The sequence below is a fragment of the Mus caroli genome, chromosome 1 (assembly GCF_900094665.2).
Source record: "Mus caroli chromosome 1, CAROLI_EIJ_v1.1, whole genome shotgun sequence".
NCBI classification, from domain to species: domain Eukaryota; kingdom Metazoa; phylum Chordata; class Mammalia; order Rodentia; family Muridae; genus Mus; species Mus caroli.
Window position 1 is genome coordinate 59,178,958 of NC_034570.1, and position 27,923 is coordinate 59,206,880.

The window sequence follows — 27,923 nt, forward strand, 5'->3', positions numbered from 1 at the left end:
GTTTATGTTACACTTTAGAAAGTAGCTTACCCAAATCTCTTTCATCCATTTTTAAGGTTTCAGAGTGATGAAGGGAACATATGACTGAGAATGTGTGGAAGAGATGTGAAAATTCAACTTTCGGTTTACTTTGGGTTTCTCGTCTGTACTTTGGCCATTGCTTTACTGGGAGAGTTTCTCTAACTTCTTAGCTTACTGGGATCTCCCATTTTGTGATATAGACTCTCATTAATACCTGTTTCTAGAATAGACATAATTTATATGTAGTTGGCAAATAGAGGAAAAATGTAAGATAGTGGTTATATATTGGTTTCTTTGTGTTTTTCCTAAGCAAATGGCACTAGAATAATGGCTGTAAGTTATAACTTCAGAGTTTTTGCTGCACGGGCATGAGTTCTCTTAGCTCTGCTCTGTTTAAAGAAATGGTTACAAAGCTCTCTCCACAGAAAGATGTACTCTTAGCCAAGGCTGGCTCCTGGGAGCTTTACTGCCAGAGTGCCATCTCTATTCTTGCAGTTACAGTAATTTTTTTTAATTGAAATAGAATTAAATACATCACTTTCCCTTTTCCCTTTCCTCCCTCTGGCTCCTCTCAGCTACCTACTCTTGAACCTATCCCATGTCCCACCCATTGTCCTATTGATAGCCTTGTTACTTATGTGTGTATGAATGTATATGTATGTATAGTTATATATGATCTATATGGATATATATGAATGCATATATGAATGTATATGTATGCACAATTATATAATATATATGATGTATACACAAACACACATATGCAAACTGCTTAGTGTTTTTGTTATTGGTATATATATGATTCCAAGGCTGATCACTGCATTGGACAACCAGTAGTGGGGCTCATCCATGGAAAACCTGGAAAATGCTAATTCTCCTTCTTCTAACCGTCATTAGTTGCTTGTAGTTCTTTGTCTACGGGTGGGACCTCATGAAAATTTCCACCCTATGTTAACATGCCAGTGATATTGCCCCAAGTCTGCATGTAAATTTATTCTGTTTCATCTTCCCAGGGTAATCCATGTGTCCCGTCCCCACTAGACCCTAACCTCTAGCCCCTCTGGGTCTACAGATTGTAGCTTGGTTATCATTTAATGGCTAATATCCATTTATAAAAGAATATATACCATATTTATCTCTCTGGATCTGGGTTACCTCACTCAGGATGATTTTTTTCTAGTTCTATCTGTTGGCCTGCAAATTTCATGGTGTCATTTTTTAAACTACTAATACTCCATTATATAAATGTACCAAATTTTCTTTATTCACTCTTCGGTTGAGGGACATGTGGGTTGTTTCCAGTTTCTGGCTATTATAAATATAGCGTCTGTGAACATAGTTGAGAAAGTGTCTCCTTGTGATAGGACGGAGCATCCTTTGTGTGTATGCCCAAGAATACTGTAGCTGGGTCTTGAGGTAAATTGATTACCAGTTTTCTGAGGAACTGCCGTATTGATTTCCATAGTGGTTGTAAAAGTTTGCACTCCCAGCAGCAGTGGAGAAGTGTTCCTCTTTCTCCACATCCTCAACCAACATGTGCTGTCACCTGAGGTTTGGATCTTAGCCATTCTGATTGGTGTAAGGTGGGATCTCAGGGTCATTTTGATTTGTATTTCCCTGATCACTAAGGATGCTGAACATTTCTTTAAGTGCTTCTTGGCCATTAGAGATTCCTCTGCTGTGAAGTCTCTGTTTAGCTCTATATCCCATTTTTGACTGGGCTGTTTGGGTTTTTTTGGCAGTTAGGTTCTTGAATTCTTTATATATTTTGGATATTAGCTCTCTATTGGATGTGGGGTTTGTGAAGATTTTTTTTTTTTCCCAATCTGTACATTGCCGATTTGTCCTATTGACTATGTCCTTTGCCTTATATAAGCTGGGAGGTGAGAGACTTTCAGGACTCAAAGCGAGGGATCTTCGATGAAATGCCCAACAGTGAGAAGAGGGAACTCCAGTAGAAAGACAGGGCATCATGTGGAGGGATGGGGTTGCCATCCCACAGTCAAAAACTCTGATCCAGAATTCTAAAAGAATTGCAGGGACGAAAATTGCAGGGAGAAGAGACTGAGGGAAAGGAGGTCCAGTGACCAGCCCAACTTGGGATCCATCTCAAGGGAAGGCTCTAAGGCCTGATTAATGATAAAGGAACTTTGTGGTTGAATTAGGAAAAGGTTGGGAGAAGCTGAGGAGGAGAGCAACCCCACAGGAAGACCAGCAGTCTCAACTAACCCAGACCTCTGAGATCTCTCAGACACTGAGCCACCAACCAGGCAGCATACACTTGCTGGCCCAAGGCTCCCGACACATAGCCTGGTCTGGCCTCAGAGAGAGAAGATGTGCCTAACCCTTTAGAGACTTGAGGCCTCAGGGAGTGGGGAGGCTTTGTGGGGATCAGGGTAGGGGGAGAACATCCTCTTGGAGATGTGGGGAGGGTGACGAGGAGGAATAAGATAAGGAACTGTGGGAGGGCAGACCGGAAGTGGGGCAAAGACTGGACTGTAAAAAAATAAAAGTAATTAAAAAAATTTAAAAGAAATCAGAGAGACAACACTTACAATAGCCACAAATAATATAAAATATCACGTGGTAACTAAACAAGCAAGTAAGACCTGCATGATGAAAACTTCAAATCTTTGAAGAAAGAAATAGAAGACGATTTCAGAAGACGGAAAGATCTTCCACAATCATCGATGTTGGAATATCTTTTGTACCATCCCTTTACCTGAGGAAATGTCTACTCCTTTTTTTTTTTTTTTAAAGTTTATTTATTGTTATATGTAGGTACACTTAACTGTCTTCAGACATCCCAGAAGAGGGCATCAGATCTCATTACGGATGGTTGTGAGCCATGTGGTTGCTGGAATTTGAACTCAGGGCCTTCGAAAAAGCAGTCAGTGCTCTTAACCGCTGAGTCATCTCTCCAGTCCTGAAATGTCTACTCATAATGTTGCAATGTGTTTGTTGGCATATATTTCTTCTATAATTTTATTTTCATATTCTTCTCTGATCTTGTTGAAAATATTTTCTGGGTCTTTGAACTGGTATTTCTTTCCGTCCTTTATTCCTATTATTCTTTGGTTTGGTCTTTTCATAGTTCCCAGATTTCCTGGATAATTTGTATCAGGGTTATTTTAGATTTAACATTTTCTTTCTCCAGTGTATCTTTGGTGCCTGAGAGAGATTCTCTCTTCCATTTCTTGTATTCTGTTGAGGAAGCTTGCCTCTGTAGTTAATGTTAATATTCCTAAATTTTTAGTTTCCAAAGTTCCCTCAGTTTGTGTTTCCTTTATTGCTTCTATTCTGACCTTCAACTGTTTGCATTTTCTTGGATTTCTTTAAGGAATTTATTCATTTCCTCTTTAAAGATCTCTTACCATCTTCATGTAGTTGGTTTTGATGGCTTTCTTGTGCTTCTGTTATGTAGGAATATTCAGAGCCTGCTCTGGAAGGTTCTAGTGGAGACATATTGCCCTAGCTGTTACTGTGTTTTTATACTGTCATCTAGGCATCTGGGCTTGGGATGATTATATAGGTCTAGGTTCTGATTTCTGCGTTTGTCTTTGTTGGGTAGATGTTTTGTTCCTTGGTTTCTGTTTCTTTGGAGGATTTTTTGGAGAGTGATTGATAGCCATGTTTTGCCTGTTTTACTGGTCTGTTCAGTTGGTGTGTTCACAGAGAGTGGTTGCTGGTAGTGGAGGCTGGGTTACTGGGTTGAGTTGGGGGAAATAAGGTTGAGGGAAAGGGTTTTTGTGATCCTTCAGAGACTGGGTCAAAGAGGAAAGGGAGACCACAGCAGCTTTCCAGCTACAGAGTTGGGGATAAGACTAGGGGGATAGGGTCTCAGGAGTAGTTGGAGAGGTGTGAGTCTGCCCTCAGCCTACTTGTTGCCGTGGGAAGAATGGCCTTAGATCTGAATTTGCATCACTTTCAGGTGTTAGTGTTTTTGTTTGTCTTAATTTGCAATGGCTTTTTTCCTCCTATGAATGGTATTATAGTTTGTGATCATTCAAAATATATGGTATTTAGGAATATAAGTAGCATATACATGGAAACACGCTACCAGAAATACTTAGGAAAACATACTTTTTATATTCGTAGTCATATTTTTTCCAGCAGGATAGAAGCAATCACTTTGTATTTCATTCCATAGATAGGAGCTAACAAAACACAGTTGTAGTCTAAGACAAAATGCTTTTTCAAATTTTCTGCATTAGTTAATGAATTTATTTCCTGGAGTTCTTGTTCTCTTATGCTTTCTGCTATTATCATTAAAAATGGAAGATCTTGTTTAGATTTAGGTCAGCATTTCTGGATATGATGGAGTATGGTTTTCAGTGAAGAACCTAAGAGGAACAAGGGGAAACATAGTTACTATTGCTCCTCAGGCTTACACTGTTCTGTGTATATCATCCCTGATCTTGTGGTTTTATAGATGATATTAGCATACTTTCATAGAATTAGATCATATTGAGTATAAGATGTTACTTGGTTGTAGAGTTGTTAAATTGTATAAAATTGTGCCTTGTTGGATTTCATGAACCATGGTATTTGAAATCTATACATATTCCAATATCACAATTATTCACAATTTTCTGAATCTGGTTATCAAACTTGTTTTTATATGAGTCATGGTTTGGGCACATCTGTAGTTAACAACATGATTTAATACTGATAATATGAGACATTTTGTTCATCTGTGTTTTCAAACTTTTTTTTTAAAACCATTAATGCCAGTTCTGTTAAATTTCTTAGCTTGAAAGAAAAATATCAGCTAATTTGTTATTTCTTTTTCTCTTTCCCCTTTCCCATCTGCTTCTTCTGTCTTTCCTACCATGACCAAGTATAAAATAATCAGGGAAGAAACAAATGTAGTCAGAAAAAGGATGAGAAGCAAGGGACAGGATATAATTAGGTTGTGATGTCATTTATACTCCATATTATTGGTCTGTAGTTCTCTAAGTGGAACTTGATGGTCTTTCTTGGATGAGCAAGAACCAGACTGGGAGGAAGTTTATTTGTCAAAATTGTACCAGAAGCAGACTGTGTGTGTGTGTGTGTGTGTGTGTGTGTGTGTGTGTGTGAGAGAGAGAGAGAGAGAGAGAGAGAGACAGACAGACAGACAGACAGACAGACATAAAACCTTATATAGCCTGGGCTGCCCTGGACTTGTATAGGTATGACTTAACCACGTTTGGTTTCAGAATAATTCTGTTTTATTGGAGCTGCACAAAGAAAATAATTACAGATGTCCTTAAATTAAATTTTAGTAAGCAGATTAGGAAATTAATGTACTTCAAGAAAAATAAAGGGAGAAATTGAGAATGTATAGTTGCTATTTCTCCCTCACCAAGTGTCTACAGCAGGCTGTAGATTGTTAGGGCCTGAAAATCTTTCAAAATAAAATTTATTAGAGGGTGAAACTTTTCCTAAAACTTTTAAGTAAAATGTATACTTGAGAACTATAATTAAAATTTTGTGTTGCATTTGAATTTGTTACAGACTTATTTGTGAATGAAGAACTATAGACTGAATATTGATATTAATAGTCAGGCTGTCATGATACTTTAATATGTCAGAACTTGAATTATACCAGGTTTTGTATTTCTGGTTTATCTTACTTAGGAAAGGGAATTCTTGAAGAATTATGTTCAACGAATAGTTGATGTTCGACCCACATTGGTTCTTGTTGAGAAAACCGTGTCTCGGATTGCTCAGGACATGTTACTGGAACATGGCATTACTCTGGTCATTAATGTAAAGTCAGTGAGTGTTCGTTGTTTTTACTCATTTATAAAATCATGGCTTTTAAATTAATATGCATGTATGGTAGGTATGCAGCAATATTTTTATTTGATGTAGCACTTACGTTGAAGTGGGACCCAGGTGTAGTAGCTACATTATTACAACTGTGGACTCACACTGGAAGACAGAAGACAGTGTAACTTAACTGCCATAGACCACCCCAGTCGGGTATGTGGGTCCCTGGAATGGGGGATCCTTGAAGCTACGTGGGTAAGGATTTGGTGGTGACAAACAGAAACAAACGCAGAGGCAGTTTGAATCTGAGTGTATTTTACAGCTCTCAAGCAGGGGATTTAATACATCAAAAAACCAAACATTACATCTCTTAGAAACTATATCCAGTGAGTCAATCACAAATACCAACAAAATCATTTGGCACAGTAAAGCACAAAAATCATCCAGGCATTACAACTCTGAAACTATATATTTAGTGAATCACAAATAGAACAGGTAACATCATTATAAATCATCAAAATGTAAAATTCTAAAAGGATGTATTCAGTGGGGGCTGTCATGCAAGGGTAGTGGCATATATCTAGGAGCAGGTAGCTATTCTTTTGGGTGTTTATGAGACCAAAGGTGGAATGGACATGACCCATCAGCATTTGTGCTTCATTCTGTAAAACAGAGGCCACTTTTAAGGAAACTGATTTTTGTTTGTTTTCCCATCGTAACATCATGTCATAGCTAAGACATGCTATCCAAATGCTCTTTTAACAAAAGACAATAACAAAATAAAGTAAGAATAAAAATAATGTAGTTTCACATTGTATTTCTGGCAGGTCTGGAACTCAGTTGTCAAACCAGGCTGACCTCAAACTTGCACTGATCCTCCTGCCTCTGCTTCCTAAGTGCTAGAGTTATACAAGTGAACCACCATGCCACACCCATGTTTTAATAAGAGTACCATGACCATGGTTTCTTTTTGGGGCTACACATTGATTATTTAGCAAGTAAATTTGGCCAAGTGTAGAATAAACAAGTTGTCAAGTGATTTATTAAAATTAAAGAAGTTGATTGTGAACATTATTTTGTTTAATACTTAATGTACTTTTCCAGGTTATTGAGATTTTTATTCATAGCTGATTTAATTTTGTAACACAGTGTTTTTCTGTTTTGTAGCAAGTTTTAGAAAGAATCAGTCGAATGACCCAAGGTGATTTAGTGGTGTCCATGGACCAGCTGCTCACCAAACCCCACTTGGGCACTTGCCACAAATTTTATATGCAGATATTTCAGCTGCCTAATGGTGAGTCATCTTAAGCATATATTCAAGGAGAAGTGAATCATCTCCGAGTTAACTATGTCATTGTTTGTTCAGAAAGTGTTAATATCTGTTAGCACTGGTTAAGAGGGAGATGTTTAAGGTGGCTTTATTCATATATGGTTTTTCTTTTTTGTGGGTAGTAAATTGTTTGGTCATCTAAGTCTCTTCATTTTATTTATTTATTTATTTATTTGTAGAACAAACCAAAACACTGATGTTTTTTGAAGGCTGTCCACAGCACCTAGGCTGCACAATCAAGCTCAGAGGAGGCTCTGATTATGAGCTGGCTCGAGTTAAGGAGATCCTAATATTTATGATCTGTGTAGCTTATCATTCTCAGCTAGAAATCTCTTTTCTCATGGATGAGTTCGCTATGCCTCCAACGTTAATGCAAAGCCCTTCGTTCCATCTTCTGACGGAGGGACGGGGTGAAGAGGGAGCCTCTCAGGAGCAGGTCAGTGGCAGCTCCCTTCCTCAGGATCCTGAGTGCCCTCGTGAGGCCCTGTCTTCTGACGATAGCACTTTGTTGGAATCAAGGACTGTGCTAGAGAAGGGTGAACTAGACAATAAAAGTATTCCACAAGCTGTTGCCTCTTTGAAGCATCAAGATTATACCACCCCCACTTGCCCAGCAGGTATCCCCTGTGCTCTCTTTGCATTGGTACCAGAGTCATTGTTGCCTCTCCATATGGATCAACAGGATGCTGTAGGAAATGAACAACCAGAGACATCACAACAAACAGATGAGCAACAGGATCCCAAAAGCCAGATGAAAGCTTTTAGAGACCCTCTACAGGATGACACCGGAATGTATGTTACTGAGGAAGTCACCTCCTCTGAAGATCAACGAAAGACTTATGCCTTGACATTTAAACAGGAATTAAAAGACGTAATCCTCTGTATCTCTCCAGTTATTACATTCCGTGAACCTTTCCTTTTAACTGAAAAGGGGATGAGATGCTCAACTCGAGATTATTTTCCAGAGCAGATTTACTGGTCTCCTCTTCTCAACAAAGAGGTGATGGAAATGGAGAGCAGGAGGAAGAAACAGCTGCTCAGGGATCTCTCTGGACTTCAGGGCATGAATGGCAGTGTTCAGGCCAAGTCTATTCAAGTCTTACCCTCACATGAACTAGTGAGCACCAGGATTGCTGAACATCTGGGTGACAGCCAGACCTTGGGTAGAATGCTAGCTGATTATCGAGCTAGAGGAGGAAGAATTCAGTCAAAACATTTGGACCCTTTTGTCCATTCAAAAGATGCATCATGTACTTCAGGTGGAAAACCAGGAAACAAAACTGAGAGTGATGAAGAGAGGGGATTGATCCCAAGTGATGTAATATGGCCAGCAAAGGTAGGACGTCACTCTTGACTGGGTAAGATTAGAATGTTTTGTCTGTTGAAAAATTACTGAGGCAAGATTTAAAAAAAACAATATGACAAATTACATGCAGACTTTTAAAATATTTACTCTTGTTTATTTCCTTTCTTCTTCTTGAGTCTGGTGGCTTATATATGAAGTAGAAAAGTAGATTCATAAGGCAACAAAACTGGGATTTTGGATTTTAATATGCACTTGTAGTAGGAAGGGCTTGAACTAAGGGAAAGTGTGTAGTTGTTTTAAGTTTCTGTCTGTATTGCTTAAGTGTGATGATGTAGCTCTTGACTTTTTCAGTGCTTTAAGATAGGTCTTGTTTTTGTTTTAGTTTCTTTTCCTCTCTCCTCCCTCTCCCTCTCCCTCTCCCTCTCCCTCTCCCTCTTCTTCCTCCCTCCCTCTTCTTCCTCCCTCTATCTCTTTCTTTCTTTCTGTGGTCACATACTCTGACAAAAAGACAGCTTATGGAAGAGTTTATTTAGCTTATAATTCTGGGTTTACAGCCCATCAATAAGGGCAAATAAAGGTTACTTTAAGGAACTTGAAGTAATTTAAGATACCACCAGATTTAGGAACAAAGCGAAAGAAATATGTATATGCTGTCTGCTTGCTTGTGCTCAGTTCTATTTCTCAGTACTTAAACAGTTCAGGACCTTTTGCTAGGGAATGGTGCCACCTATAGTGGGTCTTCTCACATTTTAACTTAAGACAATCACTCAGATAAGCCCATCTTCCAAACCAGTGTAGAGAATCCTTTATTGAGACTCTCTTCCTAGTTGATTCTAAGTTATGTTAAGGTAACAATGCTAATCTTCATAGGTCTCATTATGTGATCCTGGCTGATCTTGAGTTTATAATCTTGCCTGTACCTCCTTAATGCTAGGAGTATACACACACACACACACACACACACACACACACACATCTATCTAAGAGTAAAAATTATATATCGTTATTTAACTACATCTGTTTAGATATAGAAATTAAAGATGTTTAAGGAAGATCTACTTGTCGATGTGTACATGACTTAAATTGAAACTTATGAAGAAATCTTTCATTAGATTAAATGCAGTTCGTTAAAACAAAAAATAATCTAGCTTCACTGTTAGTCAAGGAAATATTAAATGGTGGTGCTAAACAATTGTTTGTGAGACTCACACAGAACTATAGTGAGAGTCAAGAAATTTTGAATGCTTTTGTATAAATTTATAGAAGGTGCTGAGGATATTTACATGTACTGTCTTATTTTACATGTAGTTTTATACACCTTTGACTCAGGATTCCAACTTCTCTATTCTTGAATGATTTAAATATATCTATGTGAGGATGCTTGCTTGTAAGAATATATGTACAAGAATGTTTGTTGAAGCACTTTATTATATCCATTTTTTTGTAGTTAAAAGGATTGCATTATGTTTTGCAGATATAACAAATACGTGACATTAAACAATTTAAGGGAGTTTATTTTAGCTCATGAGTCATAGGCTTCAGTCCATACTCCTTGACTCCATTATTCACAGTAGTTAGAGTCTGGCAGAGGTTATTCACTTCACAGCAGATAAGCAGAGAGAAGTCGAAGGGCCTGGGATAAGATACAGGCTTCAGGGAGACTCCCTCAGTGATCTACTTCCATGTAGGCCCCACATTATAGTTTCTAGTATGTCTAACATAGCATCCCAGTTGAGGAAAACTTTAAATACAGGATTCTTGGGCATGGGCATCATTCATATTCAACCCATATCAAAGGGTAGGTTGGTCCCTATATGATCTGTATAAAACCCATGATAACTTCTGAACTACTAAAAAGCTTGTCATGGAATTAATTCCATGTATGATTTTTTAAAAATACAACTTTAAAGTTATGCTATATTGGAATAAAACATTATGGATGGATATAGTTTAGCATGTCCTCAAAACAAGTTATATTAATTCATTTTTGTAGCATATCTCACTTCAGTGAAAACAAAATCACCTTTGTATATGTATGTGTATATGAACATGTATGATTGTGCATGTATGTTTATTTGAATAGTGTGAATAAACAAAAAAGAATAGTTTTTCTTTTAGTGCTTGTTGGTTTGTTTCTTGTAGGCTGGCATCAAAATCTAGTTGAGGAAGACATTAAACTCGTGATCCTCTAGACTGTACCTCCCAAGTGCTGGCATTTTATGCATGTGCCACCATGTTGGTGTGAGTTGCTCTTTAGTTGTGCAGACTACATAGTGTGATAGGTGGGATGACATCTAAGGAGGAAGGACTTTACTATTGAATTTTAACAGGGAACAGGAAAAAGCACAGGTGAAAAAATATCTCAGCATTTAGATCTCTAGGCACCATGGATTGATACCATGTCTATCTGTCAGGTCATATTGTTTCATAGGAATATATTTTAACTAATTAGTTCTTCCAGAATATAATGCAATTTTGAGAAAATGGAATGTTTATGTTAAGAATCAAACTTGTTAGTTCTCTTCCCCTTTCAGGTTAGCTTTGGGTATAACCAGGACCTCATTTATGTTACACTCCAACCCCAGTTACTTTACACTTAAGTTTACCTTAGAGTTCTGAAATAGTCTGTGTTCAAAACTAGGCTGCTCTTATAGTTAGCCTTTTGTAAGTCTTCACAAGCATCCAGTAGTGATAACAGAAGACTATTAACTGAGTGCAACAGGTTCTGCGTCAGTGAATTGGTTAGGAGCTGTGTTCTGACTTAGGTGCTCATCTGTTCCTTGTTCTTCAGGTGGACTGTCTGAATCCTGCTAACCACCAGAGGCTCTGTGTGCTCTTCAGCAGCTCTTCTGCCCAGTCCAGCAATGCTCCCAGTGCTTGTGTCAGTCCTTGGTAGGATGCTTGTGTGCACTAGTGCACCTAGTAGTGGAATTCCAATAACATAAATAATGCCTGCTTTTAGTTATGATACATTGATGGTCACATGTGAACTGATAGAATATTTAAACTTATGAAGTAACTGTGAAGGGTTTTTGTTCATGAATAAATAATTGTACCTTAAGTAAGAATGAAAAAATTCAGAGAGAGGAAAGAGAAATGTTTGTATTATAGAACTTACAAAGTTGATCCACAAAAGCTGGTTTTTGAAACCAGAAGTTTACATTTTGATTATAAGCATGTACAATTTAGGTAGGTTTCCCTTTGCATAGTTTTATAAAAGAGTCAGCCCTTTATCTTACTGTTTGTAGTTCTATCACTGAGTTATACTACCAGACCAACCTTTTATCTCATTAGTGTGTTCTTCTTGCAAATGTCTTAAATAAATTTATAGAGACAAACACATTTTATAATGTTGTTATATTTCTAGTCATAGCCATAAAGACCTTACATGCCTGTTAGGTTTTTGTTGTTAGGTTAAAAAATTATCTGTCAAAAGCATCCTAAAGGAGAAAGGGTTATTTGGTTCATAGTTGAAGGATACAGTCCTTCATGACAGGGAAAGTCACAGAAGCTAGTGCTTGAAGTAACTGATGATAGGAAGCCAGCGTTCAGGGGAGAGCATCGAATGCATGCACGGATGCTGTGCTCAGCCTCACTCCCTTTCTCATTGTTATTCGTTGTTTGTTTGTTTTTGGTAGTGCTGCTTCCATAATAAAACATTTATTTCCAACAAAATTTTTTTTTCTTGAAGCTTGTGTAGTTCCAGGACAACTTTAAGCATGATTTTCTGAAAGTGTGTAGGGTTTTTTTCCCTTAGAAATTAATGGACTCCTTAGGTAATACTAAGGATACAGATTTTAACAAGCATACATGCAAAGTCTCTAATTTTGGTTAGTTGTGTTAGGTAAAGTTAGGAGCTGTTTTCCATATTCAGTGACTAGAGGGCAGAAGGGCACTGTCTTTTTTTTTCTCCCCAATATTGATTGGGATTGAAACTGAAAGACAGTTTTACCTCTTCCTAATGCAAGTCAGTTTTATTCCATTTATTTTACAGTTTGTGCATTCTCATTTAATAATTTTTTAAAGATACTAACGAAGTAGGAGTGGAAACGATGCTATAGTGTGGCTAGTCTACACTTGTTTGACAGGATGAGGTAAACCTGTTCCACAGCATCATTAGATATGTTTTTCTTTAGTACTTCATCATAAGCATAGTTAATAATTAGAATATGGTTTTTGTGGTAATGTTGCCATATTTCTAAGAAATCATCTCTTTTAGGATTGTAACAATGGAGTTTTATGGAAAGAATGACCTTACACTGGGAATATTTTTAGAAAGATACTGTTTCAGGTAAAAGTCGATATCTTCCTTATGATTTATTATGCTTTGCTATTTATTTATTTATTTATTTATTTATTTATTTATTTATTTATTTATCTATTTATTTATTTTTGAGAAAATGTCTCTCTATATAGCCTTGGCTGGCCTGGAACTGACTCTGTAGACTAGGCTGGTCTGGAACTCACATAGATCTGCCTCCCAAGTGCTGGATTAATTATTAAGCAGTTTTGAAGTCCAGAATTTCAAGCTAAACATTTTGAGTTGAATATCAAGTATTGTTGATGGTTCTTATTTTTACATCACATGTCAGAGTATATCTTTATGATATACTTTCCAGTCTTTCTTCTTACATTCTTACATTCTTACATTCCAAGACTTTTTTAGTATGTCTATGTTTATAGTGATTGAAGTGAGAAGCAGGCTTGGGGCAGCTCGACATCATTTTACGTTTCATTGGTGTTTCCAGTTAAGCGTCACAGCATGGCATGAGCGAGTTAATGTTACCACCTTCTTTTACTGGGAAAAGTCCTTAGAAATGTCTGGGTTTTACTGTTGTTTGAAATTGGACATTAGAAAGTGTTATGGCAAATGAGAACTTCTACCATGCTTCAGTTTAAGACAGCTCAGAGCAGTGTGCAACCTGTTTAGATTGTGCACTGTCTGTCATTATTCTAGAGCTGCTGCCGTACTTTCTTGGTTGTGGCTGTGATCACTCGGTACTTGCTATGTGGACTGTTTCAAATTTAATGTGAGAAAGATTCTCTTGTTTGTCCCAGGTCTTCTTACCAGTGTCCGAGCATGTTCTGTGACACCCCCATGGTTCATCACATTCGACGCTTTGTTCATGGCCAAGGCTGTGTACAGATAATTCTGAAGGAGTTGGATTCTCCAGTGCCTGGATATCAACATACAATTCTCACATACTCCTGGTGCAGAATCTGCAAACAAGTATGTGCTGCTACTGACATATTTCCTATAACATTTCCTTCTGTTTGTATAGTTTTGGGGGGATGTAGATTTTGAACTTTGTTATTTGTTGTTGTGATCTTCACATAACTTTCTTGTGCTATATGCTTAACCTAATATGCTTTTACACTTCATTGAAAGAATATATGTCATTACATAAAATATGTATACCTTGTTCAAGAAATATATTGAAATTATATTTTGATAACTTATATATGTTAATTTAGCAGACAATCCTTTCTGTGTTTTAGGTACGATTTTGCACCTTAGGAATAGAATAGAAAGAGAATAAGGAATGGCTTGTAGAGGAGGAAATAGACTTATAAAGCAGTAACTACAGTGTATTAAAATATTTACCTAACAAATCTGAGTCTGTATCAACAAGTATTCTGAAAAAATGTAGATGGGGCTTTGTTGAAAATGCTCTGTATTGGTTTTTATATTAATCTTAAAAAAATGACATGGACATGTATTTAATTTCTTTGAACTATCTCTTCTAACTCTGAAAAAATATTTGATGTCAGTATTGTGATTTTTTTTAATTGCTTATTTTTTATTAAATGGGTTCAATCCATCTTAGGAGAAATAGCATAAGTTTAGGTTATGATTTATTTATTTATATAATTTTATTTATTTATATATTTATGTAATCTTATGTGTCAGAGTATGTTGTTCGTCTTGAAACATAGAATACATCTTTCAAAAGTGAGATTCTTAGTCTGTAAGTTATTACTTTTCCCCCCTGAACTTCAGGTAACACCAGTTGTTGCTCTTTCAAATGAATCCTGGTCTATGTCATTTGCAAAGTACCTTGAACTTCGATTTTATGGCCACCAGTACACACGCAGAGCCAACGCTGAGCCCTGCGGTCACTCTATCCACCATGATTATCACCAGTATTTCTCTTATAACCAGATGGTGGCATCTTTCAGGTAAGAAGGCAAAAGGATCGTGTGTATTATCACATTCCTTATAGATAGAACACTTCCACTATTGGATTGAATTTGGGCATAGATGTCCTCCCCTGTCTCTAAACCTACAAATGCAGAGGGCTATACTTTAAGAGCTTTTAGTGTTAGTTACCCTTTATCCCAAGAACTAGGTAGTATTATTGTTCTATTATAAGCAAGGATAATAATCTTGTATATTTCACCCATGGAGCAGTCAGGTGATTGATTTTTCTGCTTCCTGACTCACTCTTGACCATTGTTTTGGCATCTGCAAATCTGAGATTTTTGTTGAGAAATTACCATGAAGATCCTAAGATACTTCTAACAAAGCTAAAATTCCAAGTTCAAGGAATAAATACTCACCGTTGCAGTATCAAATGTGAGAACACCTTAAGCGCTGTCCTCAGAAACTACTAATACTACTACTTCACTGCTCTAGGCATGCCGTTCTTTTGTTTTAGCAGGATGTTACCATAGTAACTCTGGACAGACTCCCTTAGTCTTATTCCTGTAGCCAGCTCTTAGCTCTGTTCAGCAGTCAAAAATGTGAGCCTGTTCCAGGAAAATCAGCTGTTCCTTATGCTGCTGTAGAAATTCCAAAAGTATTGCAAGTAGAGGCCAGAATCCAGTTTCTGGCTTCCAAACCCTTACATACTCTTACATACTCTGGTTGCTCAGGGCCTGTGTTCTCACCTCCTACTGCTCACAGTCACTCTGCTGAGGTCTCTCTGGCTCTGGCCTGCCTTCTGCTGTGCCAGGTAGGTGCCTACCTGGGAGCCTTGTACTTATCCTTCCTTCTCTCAGCTGCTTGTCCCTCAGATACCTACCTGTTTCCTTCCTTACCAGCGCTCTCTCTTTAGATCTTCATGCTTCATTCTTTGCTCATTATTATTTTTCCATAGAGCTCTGATAAAGATACTTAAATATTTACATTTTGTTTATTAGCCACATTTCATTATTCCTAAGTCATGAGGGCATGAATTTTGATGCTGTATTCTAGGTATTTAAAACCATATCTGACATAGTATACTCATGAAATATTTATTAAATAGAATTTTCTTTTTAAAGCAAAGGCTTTTAACCATAAATATAGGATGTAGGATGTATGCATTTACTAGTCTGTACCTCTGGTGGAAAGGAAGTAAAGATGCATGAAGAACCCTCAAGAGCTGGGAGTTAATAAGTACTTTTTTTTTTAACTTTATAAAGGTCCTTGAGAGCCATAGCAAAAGTTTGCACTAAAGTCATTGCTATTTTTATAGCAGATGGCCCTTCAGAGGGGTAAATAACAGCACCACAGTGCAAGGATAAACAGAATCCTCTCAATACTAGCAAAGATACTTCTGGGGGTTGAAAGTTATTTTTTGTCTTTATGAAACTTAGTTTTTATAGAAAACATTATTTTCTCTTATGTTCAATAGAATTTAATTAAACATTTGCATACATATGTATATGCTGTGTATAAATCATTAAAGTAGTATTCATTTTCTCCTGTTACTGTTTCTTTCCTCAGTTACTCTCCTATTCGGCTTCTTGAAGTATGTGTTCCACTACCAAAAATATTCATTAAGCGTCAAGCCCCACTGAAGGTATCTCTTCTTCAGGACCTCAAGGACTTTTTTCAGAAGTAGGTTTTAGTTACTTTGGTCATCCATTTTTGCTTGGTCATGTTTGTAGTCCATGGTGATTTATTGTCAGTTTAACTCTTCTTTTGAAATATGAGTAACTTTCATCTTCTGATTATATCTATATAATATAATAGATAGTGTGTGCTCAGTGGGAAAAAGAAAAGTTCAAATAATGTTGTAATAACTGACAACTTATAACTTTGAAGTAAATCCTTTGATACCTTGTTTTGCTTTGTAAAATTCCACATGATTTTTGATGAGAATTCACTTTAGCTATGGTTTTATATAAACTGCCTTTCCCCTAGTTTCTGTGGAATAGTTTGATTTCAAGTCCTCTGACATGTGGTGCTCTTTCATCACTTTTAGGGTTTCACAGGTGTACCTAGCTGTTGATGAGAGACTTGCATCCTTGAAAACGGATACATTTAGCAAAACCAGAGAGGAAAAGATGGAAGATATCTTTGCACAAAAGGAGGTAATTGTTTCTTCTATAAAAAATCTAGAAGCAGGCTGGAGAGATGGCTCAGTGGTTAAGAGCACTGACTGCTCTTCTGAAGGTCCTGAGTTCAAATCCCAGCAACTACATGGTGACTCATAACCATCCGTAATGAGATCTGAAGCCCTCTTCTGGTGTGTCTGAAGATAGCTATGGAGTACTTATATATAATAATAAATAAATCTTAAAAAAAAAGAAAGAAAATCTAGAAGCTGTTGTTTCCTAGAAATTCCTCTGTCTCTCTGGTGTCTAAGCTGACCAAACTTGTTTCTATTGCTTTCCAGATGGAAGAGGGTGAGTTTAAGAACTGGACAGAGAAGATGCAAGCAAGGCTCATGTCTTCCTCTGTGGATACCCCTCAGCAACTGCAGTCCATTTTTGAGTCACTGATTGCCAAGAAGCAAAGCCTCTGTGAGGTGCTCCAGGCGTGGAACAGCAGGTATGGCTTTGTTGGGCTTTGTCCATAGCATTGCCAAATTTGTTCTACCATAGTATTCCAAAAGTTATTTTCTGTTTCTGGGGACCAAACCAAGGCAATGTGTTTGTTAGGCAGTACTTTGTTACTTAGCTAAATCCCTAATCCCAGTTTTTAAAATTAAATATCCTCATTGATTATAGATGCTCCATTTTCTTAGTTATAAAGGTTTTTTTTTTCCCTTTGTTGTGTTCATTCTTTAAAACATATTGCAGCCTTTACATAGTTTGTTAAGATAAGAGGAAATAGCCCTCATTGCTGTTTCAAGTGTGTGTGCTACTGAGTGAGACTGTGAATCATCTTTGACTATCATAATAATTCAGTAGTGGCTAGGTACAACTTTAAAGTTTATAACAAGAAAAAGTTTATAAGTAGAATTTAAAGTACTGAAAACAAAACCATGTCCTTTTTGCCTGTGGCTATAGGTTGCAGGACCTCTTCCAGCAGGAAAAAGGTAGAAAGAGGCCTTCAGTTCCTCCCAGTCCTGGGAGACTGAGACAAGGTGAAGAAAGCAAGGTAATAATGTGTAGCGTTGTCTTTGTTGTTTCATCGATAGAAATATAGTTAATTCCACTTCTAACAATTAGGAGTAGTAATTTAATGCATAAAGTTTTCTGTCATGTGTGAATTTTCAGGGATATATGATCTGGATTACTTTTATATTTTAATGCCAATTAAAATAATATGTTATAATATATTTATTTGAGTATTTGTAAAAAGGCGACTGTACCTGAGACAGTGTAGAAGATATAACAGAGGAAGTGCTCTGGGTCCTCAGAGTTAGAGTAGAGTTCGCAGTCTTTAATTTTCTTTTTAAAAAAATGTAGTTGTTTACTTTCATGAGTGCGAGTGCTTTTGCCTACATGTGTACGTGCACCTTGTATGTGCCTAGTGTGAGACCTTTTTGAGTATAGTCTGTAGGCATACACTTGAAAATACATTATCATCCAGTAGGTGGTCTGCTTTGGGGAAGTAGAAAATTGACTTGAAATTTTGTTGCATGGCCTTTTGATAAATTATTTTGAGAGCTTTTTTCGGTTTAGGCATTTTTCTAGGTTACATGGCATGCATTTGTGAACAGGCTATAGTTACTACCTCGTGAAACATTTGCCTGGTTAAAAAGAAACTAATTGTAGAAAACCCTAGAAGAAAATAGAATTTTGGTGATACAGTGGGTAATAGTGGTGGATTATTTTATGTAAGATACAAATAAAGATCTCTGTGGTATGGTCATCTTTAAATGACCCCTAACTAAATTTTTTGTGGGTCTTGCAGTACTTCTGTTATATGTTGTCCATGGGTGATTGGACCTAAGAAGGTTCAGTGGATGGATTATAAGAGATGAGTAGGCTTACTTGACAAACACAAGTGTTCCTAGATATATCTGTGCCAAGATGTGAGCTACTATTTACAGCAATATTTCAAAGTATGGTCCATGCCTGCTGGTTTTCTCTTTATAAACTGCATATCTGTTTAAAGCCAGGATTGGTGTTGCGATAATATGTCTCAGTAGAATAAATACAGAATCTAACTGTATTATAGTTAGCCAGACATCGAAGATATTTCTGAAAATGTAAAATAGTGATAGTCTTCATTAGTGCTTGTTTTTTTAATTTTGGAAAATTGCTTTACTCTTCAGGTAGTTTATATATATATATATATATATATATGTTTATATAAATAGGGTTACTTTAAGTGAACCAGTAGATGCCATTTCAAGATACATAGGATTAGACTACTTTTAAAATAGGATTAAAAAAAATGTATCCTTAAGAATAGTGTATTTATTTCTCTATAGATAAATGCAATGGACACATCTCCAAGGAATATTTCTCCAGGACTTCACAATGGAGAAAAAGGTTGGTCCTCAGTATGGTGACCTCTTGCTCTTGCCTTTAAGGAGGTTTTTGCTTCTAACTGCTAACATGAGCATTATTCTCTAATACCCTTGTCCATTGTCCTTTTCCTCTTTAGAGACCATTTATAATGCTTACTGGTCTGAGACTGTCATACAGTATGCTATAAGAACATAAACTAGGATGTAAGAAATGTGCACAGTGTATTGAGGGCTGCCAGAAGGAGAAGAACAAAACCTGACATTAACTTTCTCTTTTGCTTGTGCTAGTCAGCCTTCCTATTCTATTTGCAAGAATCTCTCTTAGCATGCTTAATTTATATTTTACATCATTAAATTATTTTTTAGATTTAAGATTTCTTTCTTCAGTAACTTGGTGTCATCTTGGAACTGGGGAAATTTATATAGGCTGACTACTACAAAGAAATTACCATTTTAAAAAATATTTTTCTATAATAATGATAACAATGTTTTTTCTCTCTTAGGATGAGCATGTAAGTTTCCCCATAGTGTTCTAATTCCATTCTCTGTTAAGCCGAGAAATATTTAGGTAGACATTGTAGCATTGTTGGGTAGAGGTCAGAATTGGTTGACATAGTTTTGTCACCAAGATTTGGTTGTGGTTAAGTCATACAATCTAGATTTCTGTGTCAATTTTTATGCCATGAGTTATATGACCTAGATAATTTTTGAAAAGGTACAATTTCTGTTTTAACAAGTAGAAATAAATGATTTTACAGTTAAGAAATATTATGAGTATTAATTAGGTGAAGTGGACTTTTTGTTTCAATGACTCATTTAAGATTGTGTGTTTCTTTAGAGGATCGCTTCTTGACAACCCTGTCCAGCCAGAGCTCTACGAGCTCCACCCACCTCCAGCTGCCCACTCCTCCCGAGGCCCTGGCCGAGCAGGTAGTGGGAGGGCCGACTGATCTGGATTCAGCCAGTGGTTCTGAAGGTAAGGTGTGGGCCAAGGTTTACTCAACTTCATTGAATCTAAGACTGAGATTATTCCTTGCTTTATGTGTGTCTCTGAAAAAGAAGAACATGGCTAATTCTTTGACATAATGCTTTCTTAGTTGTTAGAATTAGTTCATTTTTGTTGAAAGTACATTTTTAAGGGGCTGAAGAGATGTCGCAGTGGTTTTGAGCACATGCTGCTCTTCCAGAGGATTGGTACTGGTTCCCAGAATCCACGTTAGCTCACAACTGTGTGTAATTCCTGCTCAGAGAATTCTTTCCTTGCTCTTCTGATGCCTCTCCTTGGATCCCAGTGAAGCATGTGGTTCACATGCAGGCAAAACACTCGTGCATATGAATGATAAAGTATTTAAAGGGCCTTCTTAAACAAAGCCTTTCATTCGCTCCTCCTTCTATTAGTAGTACTACTTGATGGGCATCACTTTGTGTATGTAAATGTTCTAGTAAGACAACATTATTTAATGGTATCTACCTTTTGGGGGGTGTCTTTCTTAAGGTATATAAAATTTATTATTGTTTTGAAAGGTAAAAGAAATTTCTGCCAGTTTTTTTTTTTTTTTTTAACGAACATTTACATTATAAATCCTATACCTTCTCTCGTCCCTTGGTTTTTTTTTGTTTTTGTTTTTGTTAAGCAATAACTACTTTAAACTTCGGATCACTTTACCATTGCTACCGGTGTAGTGGGCAGTGGGCAGTGGGCAGTTCCTCAGTAGGAGTAACAGTGATGTGACAGTAATGTGACATGGTCAGACAGTAGTTCCCTCATGGATCCTGTGATGGGAAGAGCACTGACCCAGGATGGTCTCAGTTTCAGGTCTCTCTGAATCAGTGTCGAATAGATTTTACTCTTGCCATTTCATGTCCTCAGAGCCGCTTTCTTAGACCAGAAAATGGAAGTCATAGTTTATTTCTGTCTATATTCTGAAGAGAAAATGAAATAAAACAGTCACTTCTACTCTTTGTTTTTCTTGAGTGTTAATGTATAAGTAGAATATGTTTTATCCTAGATGTATTTGATGGTCATTTGCTGGGATCCACAGACAGCCAGGTGAAGGAAAAGTCAACCATGAAAGCCATCTTTGCTAATTTGCTTCCAGGAAACAGCTACAATCCCATTCCATTTCCTTTGTAAGTATTTCAGAACCAAGTGGCATTCTTGCTACTTATTCTCTACTTACTTAGATCAGTTTATCTGCAAATTTGTTTTTTTGTCTAAATTTACATCGTCCTAGTACAAGAGAAAGCTTTTGGTGTATAATTTTTAGAATGTTTTATCATTATATCAGAGAATGGAAGAAGAGAACATTAATGTTGTTTAGTGTGTAAAGGCACTAGTTATGAAAACAGATACACAACATATATGTATCTATGTAAAGGTAAGTGCTAATATTCATTGATCTTTTTAAAAACTTACTTGTGTAAGTTTTTAAATTTTGCTTGTGTGTGTCTTAGTGCTGTGTGTGTGTGTGTGTGTGTGTGTGTGTGTGTGTGGTGTTACTTGTGTATGTATATGCAAGTAAGTACCTATGTACAGAGCCCACAGAAAGACGCTAGGTGTTCAGTCATATTACTCTCTTCTCTCTCTCTTTCTTTTTTATTAGATATTTTCTTTATTTACATTTTAAAGGTTATGCCCCTTCCTTGTTTCCCCTACAAACCCCCCATCCCATCCCCCCCTCCCCCTGCTTACCAACCTACTCCCTCCCTCCTCCCTGCCCTGGCATTCCCCTGTACTGGGGCACTGAGCCTTCACAGGACCAAGGGCCTCTCCTCCCAGTGATGTCTGACAAGGCCATCCTCTGCTACATATGTGGCTGGAGCCATGGGTCCCTGCATGTGTACTCTTTGGTTGGGGTTTAGTTCCTCGGAGCTCTGGGGGTACTGGTTGGTTCATATTGTCACTGAACCCATAGCTAGGCTGATGCCCAGCAAACTCTAGGGATTCTCTTGTTTGTGTTTCCCTTAGTACTGGGGACATGTATGGTCATACCTGGCCTTTTATATGGGTGCTAGTGATTTGAGCCATCTCTCAGTCCACATTCATTTATCTTTAAAAGACAATATGCTGGGTGTATGAGTGCATTCATTGTAACAGGATACTGATAGGAGCAAATGGCCCATGCATGTTTTCTTATTTTTTTATGCTATATTCACTCAGACTGGAAAGATACATAATGTTGTAAAAGCTTGTTTTTCTATTGGTTGATCTGTCTGTCTGTCTGACTATCAAATGCTGCCTTTGTTTTGGTGGTACCAGTGTATCGAATTCATTTGTTAATAAGAATCTTTGTTTTTATTCAGTAGTAATTAGGTTTTTATATAGTGACTATTTACCACCCCTCAGGTGGGGAGCATTGCTCTTATGAGCGTGTAGTTTTGAAGAAGGAGATAAGAAGAGTCTCACAGACACTTTAGGATACATTACATGGTAGTCATATATAAAGGCTCGTCCTCCCAACTTCAGGTCTGGGTGTCTGTTTCTTCAATATCATTTGTTCCTTCCTATTAATGGCCTTTGTGTTCTCACCATCTTTCTTAATCAGGAAGGTGAGTTCTTTTCTGAAGACAACTTTACTAGATGGTTCTTCTATGTTCCAGTGCTAACCAGATTAAGCCTCTATGTTTTATTAGAATTTTTATCTTAGTTTAGGTTGCTATAATGAGTTTCCATATCTTGGTTTGCTTATAAATGATAAAAATCTATTTCTCACAGTTCTGGAGGCTGGAGGATCAAGTTCATGTCTGCAGGGTAGATTCTGAGGGTCCTTGTCCAGGCCATCCTCACATGGTGGAAAGAGAGCTCACTTGTCCCTCTTGTCTGGGACACTCCTTCCATTTAGGATGTCTTTATCCGTAAGGCAGTGTCTCCTAACATCATTACACTGGGGCTAGGGTTCCAACTTAGGATTTGGGGAATGGGAGTCAAACACTCACCTGCAACAATTCTCTACTGCATTTATCACAGAGAGTGGTTGTATTTATTTGCAGAATTGTTTCTTTACCGTTGTGTACTACAAACAACCTGTTTTGTTCTCACCAGTGTATTGTTAACCATGTACAAATATGGAAAGTACTGAAATAGGAGTTTTTCTCAATACTGTTTTTCTCCCACATTGGATAGTCAGTAAACGGCATCTAAGGTAAAGTCAGTGACCCTACCTAATGGTTTCCAGAGGAGTTGAAGCAGAACTCAGGGAGCAAAATTTGGGTTCAGGTAGACTACGTAAGCACTCAGGTTCCATGTGATGACAGTAGAGTAGTTTTGTTGTGTTACTAATAGCTCTGGAAATATCAAACAGTTTCTGCATAATTACTGGGAGGCACTCTCTGAGGGTTAGAAAAGAACATTCTAGACTATTGCATACTCCTTTTTGGCCAAGGTCTTGACAGTATATAAAGTTTTGGAATAACTATTTTGAAACCTTCAGATTTGAAAACTATTTTTTTAATGTTTATTTTATGTATATGGGTGTTTTGCTTGCATGTATGTCTGTGTACCAGGTTTGTGCCTGGAGCCTGGAAGACCAGAAGAGAGCATTGGATTCCTCCTGAATAAAAGTAACAGTCAGTTACAAGCTGCCTCGTGGCTGCTAGGAATCCCAACTTTGTCCTTGTGCTCTTTACTGCTGAGCCAGCCATCTCTCCAAACCTCAATCCTATTTCTGACAATTTTCCAGTTGCTTTATAAACTTTTCTTGTTTATTTCATTTAGTTTCTCAGCATTTGCTTATTTTTGGCTTTCTTAATTATGGTCACATTGCTCAATATTTAGTTATCTTAAATTGTCCAGAGATTTGATTGTACTGGGTTAATCAATTTTGTATTAGATTTACTTCAAAGTGTGTTCTTATTTATTGGGCAGTGATCCAGATAAACACTACTTAATGTATGAACATGAACGGGTGCCCATTGCTGTCTGTGAGAAAGAGCCCAGCTCCATCATTGCTTTTGCACTCAGGTATTATGAGCCTTTCCTGTGGTTACATCTGTGTCTTTTTAAGTCTGTCTGTTAGTTATCTTGTTTGGGGCTCTTTAGATAGAAGCCAAAATGTATGTTTGTTAAGCATGAGAGTCTTTTTTGTATTTGAAAAGCTATAACAATGGGATGATGCATGGCTTTTAAGCAAGTAGTTACTAATGTGACCTGGCATAGCATTTGCTAAACCTTGAATATGCTGACCACTGTCTAATTTATCCCTGGTAACTCTTACTGTGTGGTTTAGTTGTTAATGCAGCAGTGAACCCATTTCACAATATCTGATATCACTTTCTTCCTACTTTGCACACATACTGGCTGAAATTTTCTACCTGGAGAATGCTGTTTCTATATCTTGTTCCAAAGATACATTTGTATGTTTAGCTTAGTAATTACCATGATCTTAAAGAAGCATTGCACCTTTAAAATATTTATATCTAATGTCTAAAATCCTCAGCATCTCCTTCATACAGCTATCATGATAATGGTGAATTTAGTTTAAACAGCATCTGAGGTGCTTAACTAAAGTATAAAAATAAAAAAAATGTTTATGTATTGATTATAAAGTATCCCATTTATTGTAAAATATTTGATTTTAAGCAAAATGTGGCATGTAGATATTGCATATACCAGAGTAAATAGTATGGTTGTATCTGATTCTACCTTTATGAACTTTAGAGTTTATATTAGATAAGAATTCTTTTCTTACAAGAGCCTATATAGTGATTTTTTTCCTTTGTGCTTTAGCATTATGAAGATGATATGTACGTCTTCCTTTATTGATTAATCACAGTCCATAGATATTAAAGTCACAAAAATATAATCATTCTTTATAGTAATAGGAAGCAAATGTTCTACCAGAGTATATCTTTCAGTATTTTAGAAAAGAAATGGATCTTAGTATTTTAGGCTGATAGTTGAAGAATCAGTTTTAAACTTTTGGAATGTTATTTAAAAAACAAAAAATAGGTTTAGTTCCTTCAATAGAAAGTCACTTTCAAATTCCTATCTTTTCTTGAGGGTTGTGTAGGGGTTGCTGATGGCTCTTAAACCCAGGGCCTTTAGATGCTAAGCAAGAGCTCTCCCACTGAGCTGTATCCTACCCCTTTACACTGTTTTTGGATCATTCTTAAGATTATGAGATATGGTTCATTTGGTGATTGTTAGTTCCTTGTGAAGACATTAATCTTATTCATAAAGCTTGATTACTTTTGTTAATTCCTAATGATGTGTTTGTTTAACTACGGGCACATATAGTGATTTTGCTTTTATAGTGTAAAAGTTATTTTAAACTTCTTATTGTTAAAGAAGAACTTAATGTTTAACATTTCTAACCTATTTCTGCCCTAAGTTGTAAAGAATACCGAAATGCCTTAGAGGAATTGTCCAAAGCGACTCTGTGGAACAGTGCTGAAGAAGGGCTTCCAGCCAATAGGTGATTCATGATTGAGTAAACTCTTTTAAAATTGAGCTACGTCATTGTTTTATATATCCTCGTACTTTAGTTCTATGATAGCATTTACTAGTACAGAATCTCCTAGGATTCACATAATTCCCTCAGCTAACTGTTGGAGCAGCAAAATCAAGTCTTGTAAAAGACCTTACACAGACCTTAGCGTATAGTTTCTTACCTTGCTGTGATGTTTCACTGTGCACTGCAGGTTAAAACTTGCATATTTTTTAATGATAAAGAGAAGTGGCTGTTTTATTTAAAAACCGGGAAAGTTTGTGCTATTGCTTGGCTTTATAATTTTAAGTGTTTGTAAACTTTCTATAGTACTAAAAATCCTAATATTTAGAAAATAAATACTCAAATCAGTCTACTTAGCATGTTCTGTGTTATAGAAAGAAATTGGCATAGGCTTATCCTTACTGAAATAAATTCTCCTGTTTTACTGACCTGATAAGATTTAGTCTCAATTATCTTTGTAACTAAAGTAAGAAAAATTATATTGGTATATTTTGGTAATTGACTTATAGTTCTGAGTATGGGAAAATTTTATTAAAGGTTTTTTTTTTTTACATTTTTATATACTTTTCTAGTTTTCTATACTTTTTACTTCATTTTTTAAAACCTAGTAGGTGTTTCAGAATTTTTTGTAACTTCTGTTTTTCAAAATTATGAATCAAATTTCTGATATTGCAGGTGATGTAGGTAAGGAATACAGTATTTTAGGAACTAGAATTCTTGTTTTTTGTTTTTTTATCTGACTATCTTCAAATTCTTTCTTTTCTTTCTTTTTCATGGTAGTGCTTTAGATAACAGACCTAAGAGTAGCAGCCCTATTAGAGTACCTGAAATCAGTGGAGGACAGACAAACCGCACAGGAGAAGCAGAACCTCAGCCAAGTAAGATTCTCAAGGCTTCTGTTATGTTCATTCATTCATTCATTCATTCATTATTATTTGTGTGTGTGTGTGTGTGTGTTAGCGTGAATGTGGAAAGCAGAAGACAACTTGTGGAAGGTTTTTGGTCCCACAGTGTGGGTCTCGGTGAGCCTTCTCAGGTTCTTGAGCTCAGAGGCAGGTGCCCATTACCACTGAGCCACCACTGGCTCTGATGAGGGCAAATGGGGAAAGGACTTAGAAACAGCAGCAACATGGGGAATTGCAATTTGTAAATGAGAATATCTGTATAAGGCAGATTCAGTAACATCACACACTGGTTATTGCCAATAAAGGTTGAAAACTTGGAGTTTTTAGTTTTAGTGACCTGTACTTACATTAATGTGGCACCTTTTGTTTTTAAGCCAAAAAAGCTTCAGGCATGTTGTCCTTCTTCAGAGGAACAGCAGGGAAGAGTCCTGACCTGTCTTCTCAGAAGAGGGAGACCTTACGTGGGGCAGACAGTGCTTACTACCAGGTTGGGCAGGCTGGCAAGGAGGGGTTGGAGAGTCAAGGCCTGGAGCCTCAAGGTGCGTTCTCAACTATAGGTGCTTATTTTGCGCTTTAATTTATTTCTTTAGCTTTGTGTATTTTTTAATAAGTTTAAGTAAATAATTCTTTGCTGAAGCCAGAGCATCCACTCTGTTTTAACTCTTTAGTGTAATAGACCAGAAACAGCATGATACTTGGAGTCTGCCTGGCTTCAGATGTCTGCACTGTTAGAATGTTAACACATGCCTGCATGTGTTAGAGTCAGAAAGCCTCTCTGTCCATATCTATAAGACAAAAGCAATGTCTTTTAAGGGCTAAATGGCATTTGTATATATGTAAATATAACTCATGATATGTACTCAGTTTTCAGTCCCCTATTACCCCTGCAGATGTTTTCCTCCTTTTCAAGTCCCTGTAAAATTGTGGTTATATATATGCACCTTTATTTTGATCCTTAAAAACTATGTTTACCTAATTATGTTTAGATTTGGCAAATTTGACCAACTCTACTACCTGATTAAAAATAAAATTTTATCAGAATAGGGCCATGTGCATTTATTCCCTGTTGTCTGATTGCTTCGCATCAAATTGGCCAGTTGAGAAGTTGTAGCTTAGTGAACTGTTTACTGTTCAATTCTTTAGAGGAATTGTTTGGTGACTTATAAGTTAAATCATGGGAGGGAAGTTTTAAAAATAGCAATTGCACTTCCTTTTTCATGTAGGAATTTTGTCTGGCTTGAAAAGCCCTACTCCTAACTAAGAATCTGTTAGCAAGAAATTGAGTCTTGCTGGGCAAGGAGCATCAGTTCTCTCCAGTGGAGTCACTGGGCCTATCAACCACACTCCAGGGCAGGCCCATGCCCAGGAATAATTTGCCAGCATAAAACAGACTCTATGCCTTTCTTTCTTTCTTTTTTTTTTTTTTTTTTTTTTATTTATTTATTTATTTATTTATTTTTTTATTTTCGATTTTCATGTTTTTTTTTTTTTTTTTTTTGTTTTTTGTTTTTTTGAGAAAGA

General features: G+C 36.8%; 1 protein-coding gene across 8 annotated transcripts in view; it reads left to right on the forward strand.

The window, feature by feature from the left end:
• Nucleotides 1–27,923, forward strand: part of Pikfyve (phosphoinositide kinase, FYVE-type zinc finger containing) — a 90,435-nt gene that overhangs the window by 52,494 nt on the left and 10,018 nt on the right. For 7 of the 8 annotated variants that reach the window (XM_029476064.1, XM_029476091.1, XM_029476073.1 and 4 more), the window contains 18 exons: nt 5,644–5,784; nt 6,946–7,072; nt 7,288–8,444; nt 11,206–11,306; nt 12,634–12,705; nt 13,473–13,644; nt 14,416–14,594; nt 16,126–16,239; nt 16,607–16,715; nt 17,021–17,175; nt 17,637–17,727; nt 19,010–19,070; nt 19,887–20,024; nt 21,058–21,178; nt 23,913–24,008; nt 25,378–25,461; nt 26,278–26,375; nt 26,777–26,941. In XM_029476064.1, coding sequence (XP_029331924.1) covers nt 5,644–5,784; nt 6,946–7,072; nt 7,288–8,444; nt 11,206–11,306; nt 12,634–12,705; nt 13,473–13,644; nt 14,416–14,594; nt 16,126–16,239; nt 16,607–16,715; nt 17,021–17,175; nt 17,637–17,727; nt 19,010–19,070; nt 19,887–20,024; nt 21,058–21,178; nt 23,913–24,008; nt 25,378–25,461; nt 26,278–26,375; nt 26,777–26,941 — 3,181 coding nt within the window. The remainder of the gene's footprint in view (nt 1–5,643; nt 5,785–6,945; nt 7,073–7,287; nt 8,445–11,205; nt 11,307–12,633; nt 12,706–13,472; nt 13,645–14,415; nt 14,595–16,125; nt 16,240–16,606; nt 16,716–17,020; nt 17,176–17,636; nt 17,728–19,009; nt 19,071–19,886; nt 20,025–21,057; nt 21,179–23,912; nt 24,009–25,377; nt 25,462–26,277; nt 26,376–26,776; nt 26,942–27,923) is intronic. The other variant, XM_029476086.1, reaches the window with a different exon arrangement.